This window comes from Suillus subalutaceus, assembly GCF_016647625.1.
Source record: "Suillus subalutaceus strain FC151 chromosome Unknown DFJ58scaffold_14, whole genome shotgun sequence".
NCBI classification, from domain to species: Eukaryota; Fungi; Basidiomycota; class Agaricomycetes; order Boletales; family Suillaceae; genus Suillus; species Suillus subalutaceus.
Genome location: NW_024540263.1, coordinates 182253 through 198276, shown reverse-complemented (window position 1 = coordinate 198276; position 16024 = coordinate 182253). Strand labels below are relative to the sequence as shown.

Genomic DNA, 16024 nt, shown 5'->3' with positions numbered 1-16024 from the left:
TATGCACGATCGTCTGCGGCGTTCTATATCGCTTCGCTAATGCTCCATAGTCTTCCCAGCTGGCAAGTATCACATGAAACTGAGGGAATGAATATGAAAGCTCTACATCCAGGCTCCTCCATCTACATCAAGTAATATTAATGGAGCGACTGCTTCCTTTTATTGTATATCTCTGCACTGATCCACATTACAAAGGGAACTACTGAACACCATCAAACGATGGGGACTCGTATTACATAAGCATACGCGTACTTAGTCCACTCGATTTCATCTCCCGTCACTGAGATAACAGGTAATTGGGCGTCTGAATCTGCATGATTCAGATCTGAGCGAGTCTTGGTTAGCCTGCACAACGACAAAGCTTATCTCAGCTACTCCTCGACAAATTGATTCTCGACGGCTTAACCATCACATTCGGCGCGCAGCAGTATGGACAATAACAATGGTAGCAGCAGCAGCAACAATAGCAAGTCCGTGCGCCGCCAGCCGACTCCCCCGGTTACAGAAGTTCCCAAAGCCCCCGGGACAGTTCCTCCAGAAACCTTTTACGCGTCAGCTTCAAAATCGAGCGCAGGGCTCACACCTCCACCATTGCCACTGCGCCCGAAGAGCTCTGCAGGATCGGCCTACACAAAGGTCAACATCGAACCCCCGCCAACCTATGACACTGTATTTCGCGAGCCTCAGCTCGTCTCAGAGGATACAATCGGTACTGATCAGGTCCCTGCGCTCATCCCAGCCGACGACCATCACAACTGGCCGACTGCTGAGCACAGGTGGGCCGAAGATAACTGGGGCAAAAACGATGCTTGGAATGAACCGATGCCGTGGGATAATTCATGGGCCGGTGGTTCGTCACAAAAGGTCATGGATCTTGATGCGCGGGACCAGGAGGAGGAGACGAACTGGTGGGATGCAGAACTGCGGGGAACGAGAAACCGTCCAGGGCCGGGACTACTACCACCTTTCGTTGCTGAATCGTTGCACAACCCTGAACATTCATTGTTCTCGGTGAGTGTTACCGCACCTGACATCAGGCCGACTGGGGATGTATCCCCTTTCATCCCCCCCAGCCATGATGAAATCCTTCGCGCTGTTCCTCACGCCAATACATACTACTGCAAACGACACCATGGTTGGGTGTTCCTCCAGTGGAAGACATCCGCTATTATCCCTCCCTTTGCAAAATCATTCGACCCCAAACAGCACCCACCCCTCCCTGACCAAGACCGTCGTAAACGCACCGTTACTTGCGCTGACAACTCTTTCGATAAGTCCAAGAAAACACATCACTTTCACTTCTACCCAAAGGCTGTTGATTCGGGCCAGCTCAATCCAGCATTCCATCGTGCCCCCTGGGAAGTCGCTGCGCAGAGAAAGCAGAAGCGTCGGAAAATCACTTCTGCCAATCTCGATGGCTATGCGCTCAAGGAATTAGATGTCAAGATGAACGAAGACCTGCCCGAGGGACATGTAGAGGGCGAACTGCTTGATCTTTATGTCTGCTGTCAGTGCTCCGTCTATTGCATTGCGTCAGAAGTTATGCCCGGTGTTATTGCTCTTAAATACGTGGAGGATTTTACCAGGTATAGGCATGAACACCCTCCCATCGGGAGGCAGCCTGACGAGTCTGTTGTCAGTGGGTGGGAGACACTGATCACGTACGTCCATCAATTCACTTCATGATGGTATTTCATCTCTTTACAGAATTATTGAAAACAAATTATGGAAAGGCAAGAATGGTCAGCTCCCCGTTTCCGGGAAAACGTTTCAGAACAAGATCGGGTGGTCCTCAACTACGTCAGGAGCTTTCATTTTGCTGTTATTCAATGCAGCTGATGAATTCATTTGCAGGAACTATATCTTCAAGCAACTTGGGTTCGAGCTCATTACACGCACCGAAGCTCCAGGCACGCCTGAGGAGAGGACAGACGAGTTTTTGTCACCCCCCGAATACTGAGCCCAACAGTCCAGAAGGTCAGGAGGCACGTATGAAGCTTCTGCGTTTCTGGGTCGAGACGAATGCGTATCTCGTAGAATACCAACGTCGCTTCGGTAAGAAATACTGTTGAATTCCTGTATCACTCACTCATGAAGCGCAGCATCTGGGCTCAAGCACTATACGCCCCACCCTTTGCACGTCAAAGTCGACGGTGCCCGAGAGATGTACCAGCAGGCTATCGGTGCACACCCTGATCAGAGTAAGGCTAAGTTTTGCTGTGTCGGAAGGCAGACCTAAGCTATTTGTACAGTCTCGAGATCGACCTTGTCGTATCCGTTAGGTTCATTGGCGGAGTATGTACCTCTGCTTCAGACGTGGAAGACGTTAGGAATAACCCCCACAACATTTTCTCCGGGTAAGCAGTTGAACAGTCCCCTTGTTTAGATCCGCTCGGTGTTAATGGTGCTTAGATATCCTCATCTTCGCCTATTTGGCTCAATGCCGTTGTGACCCTGCCAATACAATACTCTACTTCACCCATTTCTACGCAATCATCGCCGCAATCCAATCTCTCGGTGGCGTTCCGTCTCAGGAATTGCAGACCCTAGTTTTTGAAGAGCGCTCTCGTGGGCGATTCACGGAAGAGGACCTGCAAAATGCTGCCGCAGTTCTCGGATTTGGCAAGGATGGCGCGCTACGCTTGGAGCTTGAAGATGACATTGAGGACGACTTTCTTGCGGAAGCATGGCGGACGGCCATCAGAAATGCCTGGCGTGACGCGAAGGACTGCACACAGCTCCAACGCGACGCGAACGATGCATTCAGAATCATTGCACAGTCGAGGGGTAGTAAGAAGCTTATGAAGCTGTTTTCTGAGTCATCGAAGAACCAGATGGACCCTTCACGTGCATACTCGGTATTAGAGGTTTCCGCGGATGTGGATGATGAGCTCGTGTTGACGGTGTTCGTGATGCGGGTATGCGAGGCTGCGTGGCCTTATTCGCGGTTCTGATGAACATCAATAGGTCGAGGAGCAGCCCCATCAATCTGACAAGTGGCGCGAAGCGTTGAGAACAATTGCAGAAGTGAGAGACAGCAGTCGGCTGCGTCATTTCCTAGAAGAAGGCAAAGATCGTAAGTACCTGCCCATGTTCATCTTGATATACTATTTAACCGAGACTCCTTAGCTGGAGATATGGTAGCTTCAACACGTGCTGATCTTCCAAGAGGTCTGAATCAACTTGGAAATACCTGTTATTTGAACTCGTTGCTCCAATACTTCTACACGATTAAGGAGCTTCGTGAAGCTGTCGCCTCCATGGCCAACATTGATGTGAAGGCCCTTGAAGACGAGAAGTACTCGGAGGACGATTTGAAACGGCATCGTGTTGGCGGACGGTTAATTACGCGGCGCGAGATACTGCGATCGAAAAAATGTCCGTTTGTCATCCACTTCTTATACCCCAAGCTAAAATTACCATCAATGTAGTTGTCAGCCATTTGGCCGATTTATTTTGGCAGCTCCAATTCTGTGAGAACCAGGCTGTCACACCGACCATCGATCTTGCGAAGTTAGCACTCGTAACATCAAGAGACGAAGAGGAGGAGGAAGCTGACAGGGGTGGTACTGATTCCTCAAATGACACAGATGCGACGCTTGTTGAGGACGGGCCCGTGCGGTCACCTGACTCAAATGGCTCGGTGCTGGGCAAGCGGCCACGCGACGAGCAACGCATGAACATGGATGTTGACACACCCATGTCTCCTATCACGGAAGAGAAGAATGGGTATGTCATGATATCCCAGCCGTCTCCGTCTCGTGGGTCCAAGTCTCCTCGCTTGCATGGGGAAAGCTCGTCAAGCACGATGCCGCTGCCATCCTCGGTTCCAGATGCGGAAATGGTGAACCACGAGAACTCGCAGGTTGAGGAGCAGAAGAAGGCTCCTCCCTTACCTACACGCAAGCCCACTCAGTCAGATTCGGTTATGATGTTTGGTGAGGTACACTGTACTCTGAATGATGTCATATCTAAATACTTGGCTTTAGGAAAGCAGCATGATGTCTCTGAATGCATGGACAATTGCATGTTCCAGATCGAGATCGCGCTTCTGAAATTCGATGGGCTGGGCGACTCGGACAATCAAAATAGCGTTGTGAAGAGGCGAGTAATTTGAATTCTATCAAGCACATACATGAACTGTGATCCACCAGGCTATTCTATGGGAAATTGCGGCAAAGACTCACACAAGTCTCAGCACAGCGGCATCCCAGAACTTCGACACACGAGAAAGAAGACCTTTTCTCGCATCTTCCTGTGAATGTGGCTGATAACGGCTTTGATATCTACGATGGCTTAAGTGGATACTTTGACGATGTCGTTGATTACGAAGGCGAGAAAGCTAGAATGGAGGTGACACTGGTTGATCTACCGCCATTACTGCAGATTCAACTTCAGGTAAGTGCCTGCCCGGATAGCTCGGCGATGTATTAAACAAGTCAATAGCGCGCGCAATTCAACAGAGAGACCCTCCAACCGTACAAATCGCAAGCCTATGTCAGGTTTGGCGAGACTATATATATGGACCGGTTCCTTGATACCGCAGATCCAGGCAAGAGGGCTAGGTCGAAGGAAGTACAGGCGGAATTGAACACGCAACGTGAACGTCTGCGCTTGCTGACACAGGACAAGGTAAGGCTACTGTGTGTATTTTTTGTGAATTAACCACATAGAGTACTTCAGCACGCACCTTTCCCTGCATCACTCAAGAACACGCTTGATTTCTTGTCAAAGCAAGAAACACTTATTCTCCCGGATGTCGATGAAGAGCTTGTCGCGAACATCAGCAGCGACCAAGATATGATCGAGGCTGAGATTGTCGAACTCAAAGACACGATATCGAAGCTGAAGGAGGAGCTGGAGAATATTTGGAAAGATGATACCTCGGTCGCATACGAACTGACCTCCGTCTTCATACATCGTGGCTCATCACCGTCATTTGGACACTACTTCTTCTATTCCCGACATGTACCGGAACAGCCTGATAACTGGTTCAAGTACAATGACCATCAGGTTACGGAGGTGTCAAAAAACGAGGTCTTGGCTGACACCACAGGGCTCACTGCAAATCCGTACTTGGTGAGTATACGCATGACGCTATTCTCGATGCGATTGACTGACTGCTTTCTAGCTTGTTTTCGCGAAGAAGGACCGGGACATTGTTCGTACCGTAAATCGTTTTGATCCGATGGCTTTAGAGGATATTGATACATGATCTGTAATGTTGATATCCTATGATTCCTTTCATGCTCTAGCTGTGTCCCTCTAATCCTCGGAGGATTTGAACACACCGCGATAGTGTATGTTAACTTACGTAAGGACATTTCAAACTTTCAATTGTCATTTGTGGATTCGTCCATAACCTACAGCCTGAATTTCCTACAGACACACTATGCGTTATAGAGATTTGAAGAGTCTGACGGTACTCATGTCAGGGGCACCCTACAACAGTTATAGCAGTTGAAGACAGGGCCTGACATGAGTACTACTCTGAGGACTGAGACCCCGTGCTCAATCCCCGCATGGGTCAAACAACATCTTTCCCGAGATTAAGTAGGCATCTGGAGAGTGATTCGGATACACAACTAATGATGGGCATGTTTGAAAAACTTGCTGTAAGGTCGGTTGTGATTATTTGGGGCACGTTGTGAACGACTGCGACAAGCACAGAACGGTATCAAGGACATATATTCAATGAACTGTATTACCACTCACTGCAGAGACCATCTGGCTAGCGCGAGAGGGCAGGCCCGCCGATAGTCTTGCTCTCTGTTGATGAGACGGTGACTCGCTCTGCCTCTACTGATATCGTCTTCTCTGCAATGCTCGCCTCATCACGGGTCTCGAGGGATGTCAAAAGATTATCCAAGGTTCCCAATATCCCTTCCAATTTCCCTTCAATGCCCTTGGCCACACCATCAGCACTATCCAGACGTGCCAGGATTTCCATCAGGTCTTCTGTTTCATGACCACCGTCCAATGAGCCGTTTAACAGAAGAGTGTTCAAATGAGCGATGTCTGCCTCAAGACCGCTGTCTAGTCTATTGTTTGAATGACCGTTAGTTCCAGTGTCGGCGGTGTTGTTGTTGGACATAATGATGCTGAACAATCTTTGAAGCGACGTGACAGAATAGTCTAAGTTAAAGACTGCTGACACGCTGATGAACGGCATCTCGGCACGAACTTTGATTATAACGACCTCGATGAGCTCACAAACGCAGAGTGTTCAGTTGTTGCTCGAATCTTTCCCCCAACGTCCATTCGATCAGAAATTGTTGCATGAACTAGTAGGAAAAGAGGTCGAGAAGTTCCAAGACAAGTCCTCTGCAGACAACGTCAAAAGTCAATGGGAGTTCCTCCTTAAGAATGAGGTATTCACCTTAGCGGTACGTGCTCGCTTTCTTAGTTTTCATTGTTCGTGACCAATGCTTTTTGCAGGTAACTGAGGGTAGTGCATTGAAGTGCGACAGCACCTTGTACTATGATGGTCTCCGCGACAGACTCGACTTGGTGCTGACATTCACCGAACACGGTTAGTGGTCTCTGACTACAGTTTGTATACGAAGTGCTCACTTCATAACAGATGTATGCGAGACAACCTTCCCTTTTACTGTCCTTCAGGATCTTCTCGAGACACAGACTATCACGTCTTGCTCACAAATATTCTCTTGGATCGAGTCAAGTGCTTCTCGACTCACCAAGGACATGGTCCCACAGAAGGGCAAGGCGCTCATACTACTGCGCACTCTCAATGATCTTCTGCGTCGACTCTCAAAAATGGGCTCTACGACGATATTTTGCGGTCGTATATTGACCTTTCTGAGTGGCGTTTTCCCTCTGGGTGAAAGAAGTGGTGTCAATTTGCGAGGAGAGTATGGGCCTATGTGGGAAGGTGTCAAGGACATTGAGAAATGGGAACATATGGAGACAGTCAAGGGCCCTGAAGACAGCCAAAAAATGGAGGTAGACGGTGGAAAGAAGGAATCTGCAGATTCCAAAGACAAGGACGGTAGGTCGGAGCTCTGTCGTGATGTTCTGTGGCTCATGTCATTCTCAGGTTTCTACACGACGTTCTGGTCCCTGCAGCTACCTTTCTCCCGACCCCCATTATTTGCCTTCCCCAATACATTCGGAGAATTTAAGGATGCGGTGGATAAAGTTCTACCCGTCATCAAGGAGGCGACCACGAAGGAGCGCGCCATGATGGGCAATAGAGGCACCAGTGGTGTAAACAGCAACCTAAAACGCAAACGAGAACCAGAGTTGGGTGAAGCAAGCAATAATAGCGAATACTTCTTCGCAAAGTTCTTGACAAGTTCAGACCTTCTTAATCTAGAGGTATCTATCCGCTTTCTTGAACATGCAAGTCACTGAAATTTCGTAGATTGCGGATACCCATTTTCGCCGACAAGTCCTGTTCCAACTCCTCATCCTCCTTCACCATCTGTTGTCATTCACCAAAGTCGCAAAGACCGTGTGGTCCACGCCCAGGAACCGATCTCTCCAAATGGACTTTACGCTTGAATCTGCAGATGCGCAGTGGGTCCATGACACCATCACAAAGGCGTCCGCGGAGCTGCGGTCCACCGCTCCAAACGGTCCTACATTCACCGACACTGTGAATGTTATTCTTGACCGGGAAAAAAACTGGGTGAAGTGGAAGAATGACCTTTGCGCACCTTTTGATAGGGAGCCATGGTCAGCTGAAGTGGGTGGCAGAAAGGTAGGGATGGAGGAGGCCACGAGGGAAGTTCGGTTGAAGAGAAAGGAGGGCCCTGAGCCATGGAAGTGGAACCTAGGATCTGAGTCGCTGACTGAGATATGGGAGATGGGGTACAGGGATTTGTCCGACCTGCAGAATCCCTTCCAGTTAAGGATTTTACATCTATTCAATGACTTGATGCTGACCGACCGGGCAGACCGGGTGACGTTAAGGATTTTGTGAAGAAAGTCAAGCAAGAAGATGCTCGCATTGACATGCGCAGAAAGCAACTTATGAAGAATGCCGAACGCTTAGCTCAGGCGCGAGCCAAGGCAGTTGCTTTGCAAGAGTCCACTGCACGGCAAGAGACACCAGCTCCTGCATCGACACTAGCAGAGCCACCCAAAGTGGAGCCGCCAGCAGCTTCGTTCTCTGCTTTGTTATCGGCACCCAGTGTCTCCAGCTCGCCCTTGCATCCATCCCTACCCCCAAAACCTTGTTCATCTCCAGTAAAGTCATTCCTAGAAACAGGCGCATCAAGTCCTGCTCGCCCTCCAATCACTCTCGCACCACCGCCCTCGACGATAGCAGCACCCACACCAACTCCGACTCCAGCTGCAGCCTCAGCCCCAGAAACTTCCTCTATCACTGCTCCACTACCCGCCGCTTCTCTTACTGATGACCAGATAGCTCGATATGAAGAGGTACAAAATACAGTCATTCTTCCATGATCTCGCTGATATGTTTGAACAGAACAGACAACGCTGGTCATGGCTTGCATTGCGTACAGCACGAGATCAATATCTGCAGCATTTTGGCAAGATCGGTACGGGAGACGTTGTTTTACTTGCCAATGAGATAGAGGTAGAGAAGGAACGAGATAAGAATCAAAAGACGCAGAAGGCCGAGGAGATGGTACCTACCTTGTCGTCTACGCAAGGACACGAAGACCGCAAAGCCAACAAGGCGGGTGATGCCACGGGGGCTACAGGGATTCCATTGGATGCTGAAGGGGATGTGAAGATGGAAGATCGGTGATGTTCTAAAGACAATTCGAAATTTCGGAATTCGCTTCGCAGTTCGAATCGGGAGGATGCATGCAAGGCTCGATTGTGCTATTTAATTGTCAAGGGCTTTCTCAGTACCTACTATATTTTTTTCCATGTCGTATTTAGCCCATGACTCTGCACTAAGAAAAGTCTATCCAGTGCTTGCCGAGGCGCAGTAATAGTCACTCGTGATCGCGGCGGGGTCTTCGGGATGAATTCACATTGCAAGTCGGTTGCCAACATTCCGTAAATTCTACTCTCTTCAACCTTCGACGATGTCCACATCCACCGGTTTGCGAGTGCGTACTCAAACTGCACGCCTCATACTTCGGATAGGCTCACATTTTGTCATTACAGCGTGTCCTGGTGACTGGCGGAGCTGGCTACATCGGTAATTACCTCAGGGGACGACCTGTTCAGCTTGCGTTTTGACTGAAGTTTTATCGATTATTCAGGCTCACATGTAATTTACGCTCTACAACAAACGAGAAGATACAAAGTCATCTCTGTCGACAACTACCATAACTCATTCCCTGCGTCGCTCACTCGTGTAGCCCAAATTGCGCGAGACACGCTTCCCGAAAACCCGTCGGAGGCAGAGAAGGAGAGCACAGAAATTGATGCATTTCAGTGCGACTTGACTAGCCCGGAGCAAATAAAGGGGATCTTTGGACGCTATGACAAGGGTGGAATATGGGGTGTCATTCACATTGCTGTCAGTACTGGTTTTTTCATGCAGGTTGGATTGTTCCAAATGAAATTTTTCAGGCGTACAAAGCGGTCGGCGAGTCTGTTGAGATTCCTTTGACATATTACGCAAACAACGTTGCTGCTACGGTGTCGCTGCTGCAGACCATGTCTGACTTTGACTGCACTCGCATTGTCTATTCATCTTCTGCTACTGTCTACGGAACGCCCCCTGTGATCCCAATTCCCGAAACGACGCGTCTCAAAGCAGACAGCCCTTACGGCAAGACAAAAGTCATGTCTGAGATGATTATCGATGATTTGTGCCACGGTAGGCGTCCCTTACTGTACCTGAGCCTCACCAACATATCCTTTCAGCTGAACCGAATAGATGGTGTGCCATCTCGCTTCGCTACTTCAAGTGAATACCTTCCTTCTGTCTGTTGATATGTGCCGATGCTGACTTGCGTACAGTCCTGCAGGCGCGCATCCCTCGGGGTTGATAGGCGAGGACCCCCGTGGTCGCCCAGGGAACTTGTTGCCTTTGCTAGCACATATGGCCATTGGACGTGTAGACGATGCTACTCTGAAAGTGTTCGGAAATGATTACCCCACTCCGTGAGTCTGTTCAATACAGCCTGCTTATGTTCAGGGTTCATGTAAGATTGCAGGGATGGTACCTGCGTCCGAGACTACCTCCACGTGCTTGATTTGGCCTCCGGACACTTGCTCGCTCTCGACGCACTTGCGCCTGAATCTACTATTTTCAATAATTGCCCCGATGATGCGCGCTACAAGGCATACAATTTAGGGAAAGGAAAGGGCATGAGTGTCCTTCAAATTGTTGAGGCGATGCGCAAGGCTACAGGGTTCGATTTCAAATATGAGGTCATTGGAAGACGGCAAGTTTATTCCTCGCCTATGGTAATTATGCCTTGTTTACCTATTCTCAACAGCCGTGGCGATGTTCCTGATCTTACTGCGGATCCTGCGCTAGCTGAAAGGGAGCTGGGTTTCAAGGCACCGCAGCCTCTCGAGGTTATGTGCCGAGATTTATGGAACTGGCAGTCGATGAACCCTCAAGGGTATACCCAACAGTAATTTAGTGGTACAAGATCCTATCTACACACTTCTAATCACGGATATATAGAAGATCAAGAACGAACTTATTAGAATACCTGTCGTTGTAGCTTACCTGACAATCAGCTGTTGCATTGGATGTTGAAGCGCTGAACATCATTCAGCACCGACAATCTAGTTCGTTCTTTTACCATCCTTTCCCTATATTTCACTGCTTCATCCATATCCATGACTCCGTCCACCTCATCAAGCACTTTATCAATGAGCTCCACTGCAAAGATTCCACGAGTCCCCTTTTCAAGACCTAACCTCGTCCACGCCTTCTGTTGGGGTGGGACTCTCTGCGTGGACGCCAGCGGTGCAATGCTTGGATCAACCAAGTACAGCCCAATGATGCGTTGGTGCCCCTCCTTTGACGGATCGACCAATGAGAATGGTGTGATGTGATATTGATAAATATTAGGATATGCGATGCATAGTCCTTGGTGAATTGGGACAGCGCCAATATACTGGTGACAAGGTTTTCTTGCCTGTAAACCCTCCCGGTCGCCGCTCCTGAGAAATGCAGGCGGTGTCTTAACAGCCATGCGAAATTCAATCGAGTTGCGGGTAATATTCTCCTAAAAATGGTTGAGGTTTTGGATAACAAGTCAAGAGATGTCATACACTTGACGAATTATAAAGAATACAAGCGACGATGTGTTCGTTCTTCACGCCCTCTACGCGCCATTTAGAGCCTTGAAGGCAGGGCCGTCTGGTTTCTACATGGACTCGATTTTAGGGAATGGCAGCAGTGCGAGAAGCGAATCATACGATGCAAATCTCATACACGTCATGTATGACCTGAAGAGTCTTCCCCCTGAGTTGCACAATATTTCGGCGCTCTTCAAGCCCACCTGGGTAACCGGTGATCGGGACATCAGGAACAATCAACCGGCGCATGATCCGCTCCCGCTTCTTGCTCTCAAACGCAGAGTAATCCACGGTGTCGCGCGAGAAATCTGGAGGCTCCGGCTCTTCCCACTCCGCTGACGAAGAGGGTCCCTGGGTTCGTTCTCTGTTTGGGTTGTCCGCATGCAAATCCGTGAGGACGTGCTCGAACATGGGAACGCATTTCGAAAGCAACTCCTCAAAGTGGCGATAGAGCACAGAGTAGGCAAGGGTGGAGGTTATTTATGTACGAGAGAGCCTTTGCTGTGCCATCCTGAGAGATAAGGAAGTCGGAAGGCAAACATGCGAATTTTTGCGAGAGAAAACCTGTGGTGGTCGCGTCTGTAATGTTGGGCACTAGCTCAGGACGAAGAAACCCTTCCCCAGCTGAGTCGTAGGCGAGCGTCCGACCGTAAATGAGAGGATGCAGGTATGGATCTATAATGTGGCGCGTTAGCTCGTCTCCCTCGCGACGTGCCAGTTTGTCTGGAAGCGTTTCGAGAAAGTGAGAGAGTTGACAATTGAGGCTTGCGCGCGCTGAGTTGTCAAGTATCTCTCGAGACTCCCAGATGCGCTCAAAGCAAGAAACCTGACTGTTAGTATGTTAGAATGCCTATTGTTGATATCCAGAAAAGAGGGCCTGCCAATTATTCTCAACGTCGCGTGGGCTTGCATAGCCCTGTAACTCCTCCAGAACATATTCAACCTGTTCCAGGCGAGACTGCATGATTAACTCTTCGCAAATTCAAGCAAGTATACCAACCTGATTGGGAGTCAGCAAGACTCTGAGGTTGTGGCCTGGTGCTCGCACAACCACAGGCTCGACGAGAGCTTCGGCGGCCCACTGAGCGCGGGTTTCTGGACATTTAAATAAATTCCACCAGTCGTCTCGACGTCGTATACATCTAGATAGCTCCGACATAGCCAAGTCTACCACCTGTGTGCGACTGAGGATCTATTGTGTGAGAATGAGTTAAACCCGCTCACCGCTCTGGCGGGATCACCGACTCCAACTCCCTGCAGAATCCGTGCGTCATCGACAAGAGGGTGAGGCCCAAAAGGCTCACAATCAGTCCCTCCGGTCATTCGATGACTGCAGCCGAGACCGAGACCAAGGTTACAACTCCACCCGCGCCTAAATTTCACCCTGTATTAATATTAGTACAGCCTCTCAAGTGGAGTGTCAATGCGCAGTGCCCTGTTACCACTCCACCACCATCCAACCAAGGCTGTGGCGGTGAAGCAATGTAACGTAAGAACGTAATGAAAAGACCTCGGAAACCTCGTTGGCTCTGTTGATGAATAGCACCAGAGTCTCTGGAAAATACCCAACACCAGCATTAGGTACCGCCCAAAATATCCTCTGAGTACCCTAGTATTTCAATGAACGATAAATGATCTCAATTGGCTGAGACATTGCAAGTTGCAGGCAAACAGGCCATGTATTGTTTTCATTGCCCGAAAGCGGTAACACTACCGCCCAAACATATCCTAATTTGGTAGTTTCACAATATCAGCCTGGGCCCGGCTCCCTGTGTAGTGGCATATATCATCAATAACTAGAATACATCCAATATAACATACTGGACCGCAATATATACTACCAATGCATAAGAGGGAGTGCATACTAGCTATAATATTTTGTACCTACTAGAAAAAAGAGTGAAAATATCAACAGACTTATCATTGTGTGAGGTCCTTGCTTGCTTGCATGAGGTCATCATCTCTGCTGTAACTGAGGTAATGCTCATAGTTGCTGTAGGAACCGAACAATTTCAGAGTGGCAACAGGTCACACATCACTGGTCACTATCTCAGGTCTTGCGCGAAGTATCTCACAATGTCATACTCAACGAGACCCTGGGTACGTACTAGGGAGAAGGGGATAGAGGCACTAATGAATTTCATTCTGATGGTTTCAAGAAGGTCACCATACTAAGATGAGAGAGGGACTCTGAGGAAAGAGGAGGGGGATAAGAGAGGATAGAAGAGGAGGAAATAAGCAGAGGGGGAGGGGGTGTAGGAGGAAGGAGTGTACCATATTAATATTGTACCCAGCTTGGACGCCGGACAAGCTCAACGATTCGCGCGCCAAAATGCAGACTCCTCGGCTATTCGTACCATAACCTACAGGTGTCCCTATATTCATCTAGCCTATAGGGCACCGTGTCCTACTTTGTTGTATACATATTACAAATACAGAAATTCTCTCTAATCCTAAAATGGTGTATTACGTAATCTGGAAATGAGCTCGGCTCCAAGCATAAACCACGAGCACAAAGAAAACCACATCCTCCTCACACCAGATAAATCTCGCAATGGTAAGTAATACGCAGGTTACCACATTCAATCACGATTTTGCCTCACATCACTCCCCACCCAGTCGTCGGGCTGGGAAATTCGCATGTCTAACTCGAAGGGCATACCGTACTACTTTAATGCTGTCAGTAAGCAATCAAGCTGGGATGCCCCCTCAGAGCTATCGGAGGATCAGATCAAGTCTCTTCCCGGCTCAAAGCACCTGAGTGCCGGTAGCAGCGGAGGTGCTGGGACGATCACAGCGAGTCATTTGTTGATAAAGCACAAAGACAGTCGGCGGCCATCGAGTTGGAAGGAGGTGTGCATACATCTGCCTTTCGGAAAGGGACACATGTTAACGATGTATGCTCCTAGACAAATATTACACGCACTAAGGAAGAGGCTATCGACATTCTCCGAGAATATCAGGCCCAGGTTGGCAACTCGCGCGAGAAGTTCGAAGAACTGGCGAGTATCCATTCCGATTGTTCATCGCATTCCCAGAAGGGAAACCTCGGACCATTTTCGAAGGGTCAGATGCAAAAGCCCTTTGAAGACGCCGCGTTTGCTCTGCAGGTCGGAGAGTTCAGCGATATCATCAGCACAGACAGCGGTGTGCACATTATTTTGAGAACGGCATAGCGCGATTGAATTGAGCAGCGGGGAAGTTTATGCAGACGAAGGTGTCGTACGTCCATTAAATTGTAACATTGAGCACGATATTACGGCGTTTGAAGTATATGCGATTGTGTCTCTGACTCTGATTTTGAAGTTTCAGGTCTAGGGCTGAGTTGAAAGCCTGAAAAGATCAAAATAATATATATGCCATGGCGCCAGCACACCAGTCTGCTACCACACCATTTTCAGGAAGACACGTCCGCAATTTCATTTTATTATGAAGCTCAATGAGATTCTGAACGTTGGCGCTGCATGACGCGGTGGCATGGGAGCGAATTGGTCACAGTGCAATACTTCGTTCATTACCGTGACATCTTACCCTGATCAACTTGAACTTTGAAGGCATGGTATCGTCCCGAGTCTTTCCGTGGCTCGGCTGCCACTGGCCAGTAGTATCTCCCAGGTGATCTCAATAACAGTTTATTTCGCCAACCAGTTTATCTCATTCCCGCTACCAATTATGGTAAGTAGCTTGCGTCTTAAGGTCGTGCTCGTCAAAATTAGAGATCGATATTTATTTGGCATTATGATTGTAGCATTCTGATACCTTTTTTTCTCAAGCAGCAGCCATGTCTTTTGCTATTGATAAAGCGACAGTTATTGCGTCTTTCTTGGGACAATAAATCCTCCATTTCGTTCATATCTTCCATTTGCAATCTGTCTTGGGACGACCACGGCGTGTAATATCGTACGCTTGTTAGCAGTGACGGTTGGACTCATCCCCAAGCTATTGTCGACTGATTTTTCCGTTCTTGTCGCGCGATGTGGACCAATTAGCTCACTCGTTTAACGGTATTTCAAAGTACGTGATTGGATTGATTTTGTCGTACTCCCGACTTTCGTCCTTGCCTTCAGAAATCGGGTGTAGGGTATGTGCTCAGATTAATTATATCTGTGTTGACAATCCTATAGACTTTGTTGTCATGATGAAAAATACTGCTACCCGAGCGGAAGATTCCATGGTCCTTGCCCAACGTTGTAAGGCTGAGCAGTATCTTACGGCTTTATTGTTGGAACCGAATACATGTTTTATTTTCAGTGAAGATTCAGATCGGCTCCATCAAATTGTGCGACTCGGAGCATGATGGATTGCGTGTGGATGAAGATACGGAGATGCCATTGGACAGCTATTACCTCATCATCTTTTTCATGGTTTGTGCCATATCACTGACGCTCCAAGTCGAGTTCCGCTGCAATATAATAGGATAACCGGAGGTGCACCACTTCCGAGATGATTTACACAAGTATGATGTTACCTGTAAGTGGGTCCCAAACTATTTATACGCTATCTCGCATGCCCGGTACACTGTCATGACAGTAGTATATTCCGGGGCCAGCACTAGTAGACGTGGAAATGTGGTGAGAATTGAGATAGCAACAACCGAAAGTCAACGGTTCAAAGACATCCAAATTGGGTAGCTCGTGACTTCTATGTGAAATTTATTGTCGGCAAGATGTCGGAGACTCGGAGTAAACTGAGTGAATTGTGTGCCCACCGAAGTGCAAAGATTACAAAAAAATACCGCGTATGCATATAAGTATATAGGTGACTAATGAAACGAAGATAGACAGCAAAAGCTCTCATTCGCCAATTCGTTGTG

General features: G+C 48.5%; 6 protein-coding genes across 6 annotated transcripts; 3 read left to right on the top strand and 3 right to left on the bottom strand.

Moving 5' to 3' along the window:
- The first annotated feature begins 260 nt into the window (after positions 1-260).
- Positions 261-5344, top strand: DFJ58DRAFT_742682 (uncharacterized protein). Its single transcript, XM_041387217.1, has 15 exons — positions 261-1661; positions 1708-1800; positions 1855-1935; positions 1970-2055; positions 2103-2201; positions 2253-2357; positions 2413-2918; positions 2968-3076; positions 3130-3378; positions 3432-3938; positions 3990-4104; positions 4155-4398; positions 4447-4632; positions 4684-5079; positions 5132-5344. Exons 1-15 carry the CDS (start codon positions 430-432, stop codon positions 5213-5215), a joined length of 4092 nt encoding a protein of 1363 aa, XP_041248290.1. The 5' UTR covers positions 261-429; the 3' UTR covers positions 5216-5344.
- DFJ58DRAFT_742681 (uncharacterized protein) lies at positions 5345-6161 on the bottom strand. The gene is made up of 2 exons (XM_041387216.1): positions 5716-6161; positions 5345-5655 (listed from the first exon to the last, which is right to left on the bottom strand). The coding sequence occupies exon 1, from the start codon at positions 6092-6094 to the stop codon at positions 5732-5734; it is 363 nt and encodes a 120-aa protein (XP_041248289.1). The 5' UTR covers positions 6095-6161; the 3' UTR covers positions 5345-5655; positions 5716-5731.
- DFJ58DRAFT_698036 (THO complex subunit 1 transcription elongation factor-domain-containing protein) lies at positions 6162-10539 on the top strand (the record flags this gene model as incomplete). The annotated part of the gene is made up of 12 exons (XM_041383518.1): positions 6162-6386; positions 6439-6532; positions 6584-7338; positions 7385-7869; positions 7920-8406; positions 8456-8617; positions 9088-9142; positions 9207-9466; positions 9520-9769; positions 9817-9859; positions 9913-10056; positions 10110-10539. The coding sequence occupies 12 exons, from the start codon at positions 6162-6164 to the stop codon at positions 10537-10539; spliced, it is 3390 nt and encodes a 1129-aa protein (XP_041248288.1).
- A 101-nt stretch (positions 10540-10640) lies between these two features.
- Positions 10641-11622, bottom strand: DFJ58DRAFT_723541 (uncharacterized protein; the record flags this gene model as incomplete). Its single annotated transcript, XM_041385015.1, has 2 exons — positions 10641-11138; positions 11332-11622. 2 exons carry the CDS (start codon positions 11620-11622, stop codon positions 10641-10643), a joined length of 789 nt encoding a protein of 262 aa, XP_041248287.1.
- On the bottom strand, positions 11426-12877 carry DFJ58DRAFT_98782 (uncharacterized protein). The gene is made up of 4 exons (XM_041395665.1): positions 12436-12877; positions 12212-12385; positions 12093-12154; positions 11426-12041 (listed from the first exon to the last, which is right to left on the bottom strand). The coding sequence occupies exons 1-4, from the start codon at positions 12532-12534 to the stop codon at positions 11648-11650; spliced, it is 729 nt and encodes a 242-aa protein (XP_041248286.1). The 5' UTR covers positions 12535-12877; the 3' UTR covers positions 11426-11647.
- An 822-nt stretch (positions 12878-13699) lies between these two features.
- Positions 13700-14688, top strand: DFJ58DRAFT_767328 (uncharacterized protein). Its single transcript, XM_041388855.1, has 3 exons — positions 13700-13768; positions 13831-14064; positions 14121-14688. The coding sequence occupies exons 1-3, from the start codon at positions 13766-13768 to the stop codon at positions 14385-14387; spliced, it is 504 nt and encodes a 167-aa protein (XP_041248285.1). The 5' UTR covers positions 13700-13765; the 3' UTR covers positions 14388-14688.
- Positions 14689-16024: the final 1336 nt, after the last annotated feature.

Coding starts and splice junctions, on each gene's coding strand:
- DFJ58DRAFT_742681 (XM_041387216.1), bottom strand. CDS start 6,094: ATGTCCAACAACAACACCGCCGACACTGGAACTAACGGTCATTCAAAC.
- DFJ58DRAFT_742682 (XM_041387217.1), top strand. CDS start 430: ATGGACAATAACAATGGTAGCAGCAGCAGCAACAATAGCAAGTCCGTG. Junction 1,801..1,854: donor ATCGGGTGGTCCTCAACTAC/GTCAGGAGCTTT, acceptor ATTCATTTGCAG/GAACTATATCTTCAAGCAAC. Junction 5,080..5,131: donor TCACTGCAAATCCGTACTTG/GTGAGTATACGC, acceptor ACTGCTTTCTAG/CTTGTTTTCGCGAAGAAGGA.
- DFJ58DRAFT_98782 (XM_041395665.1), bottom strand. CDS start 12,534: ATGACCGGAGGGACTGATTGTGAGCCTTTTGGGCCTCACCCTCTTGTC. Junction 12,386..12,435: donor TCGGTGATCCCGCCAGAGCG/GTGAGCGGGTTT, acceptor AGTCGCACACAG/GTGGTAGACTTGGCTATGTC. Junction 12,042..12,092: donor CGCGACGTTGAGAATAATTG/GCAGGCCCTCTT, acceptor ACATACTAACAG/TCAGGTTTCTTGCTTTGAGC.
- DFJ58DRAFT_767328 (XM_041388855.1), top strand. Junction 14,065..14,120: donor GGCCATCGAGTTGGAAGGAG/GTGTGCATACAT, acceptor GTATGCTCCTAG/ACAAATATTACACGCACTAA.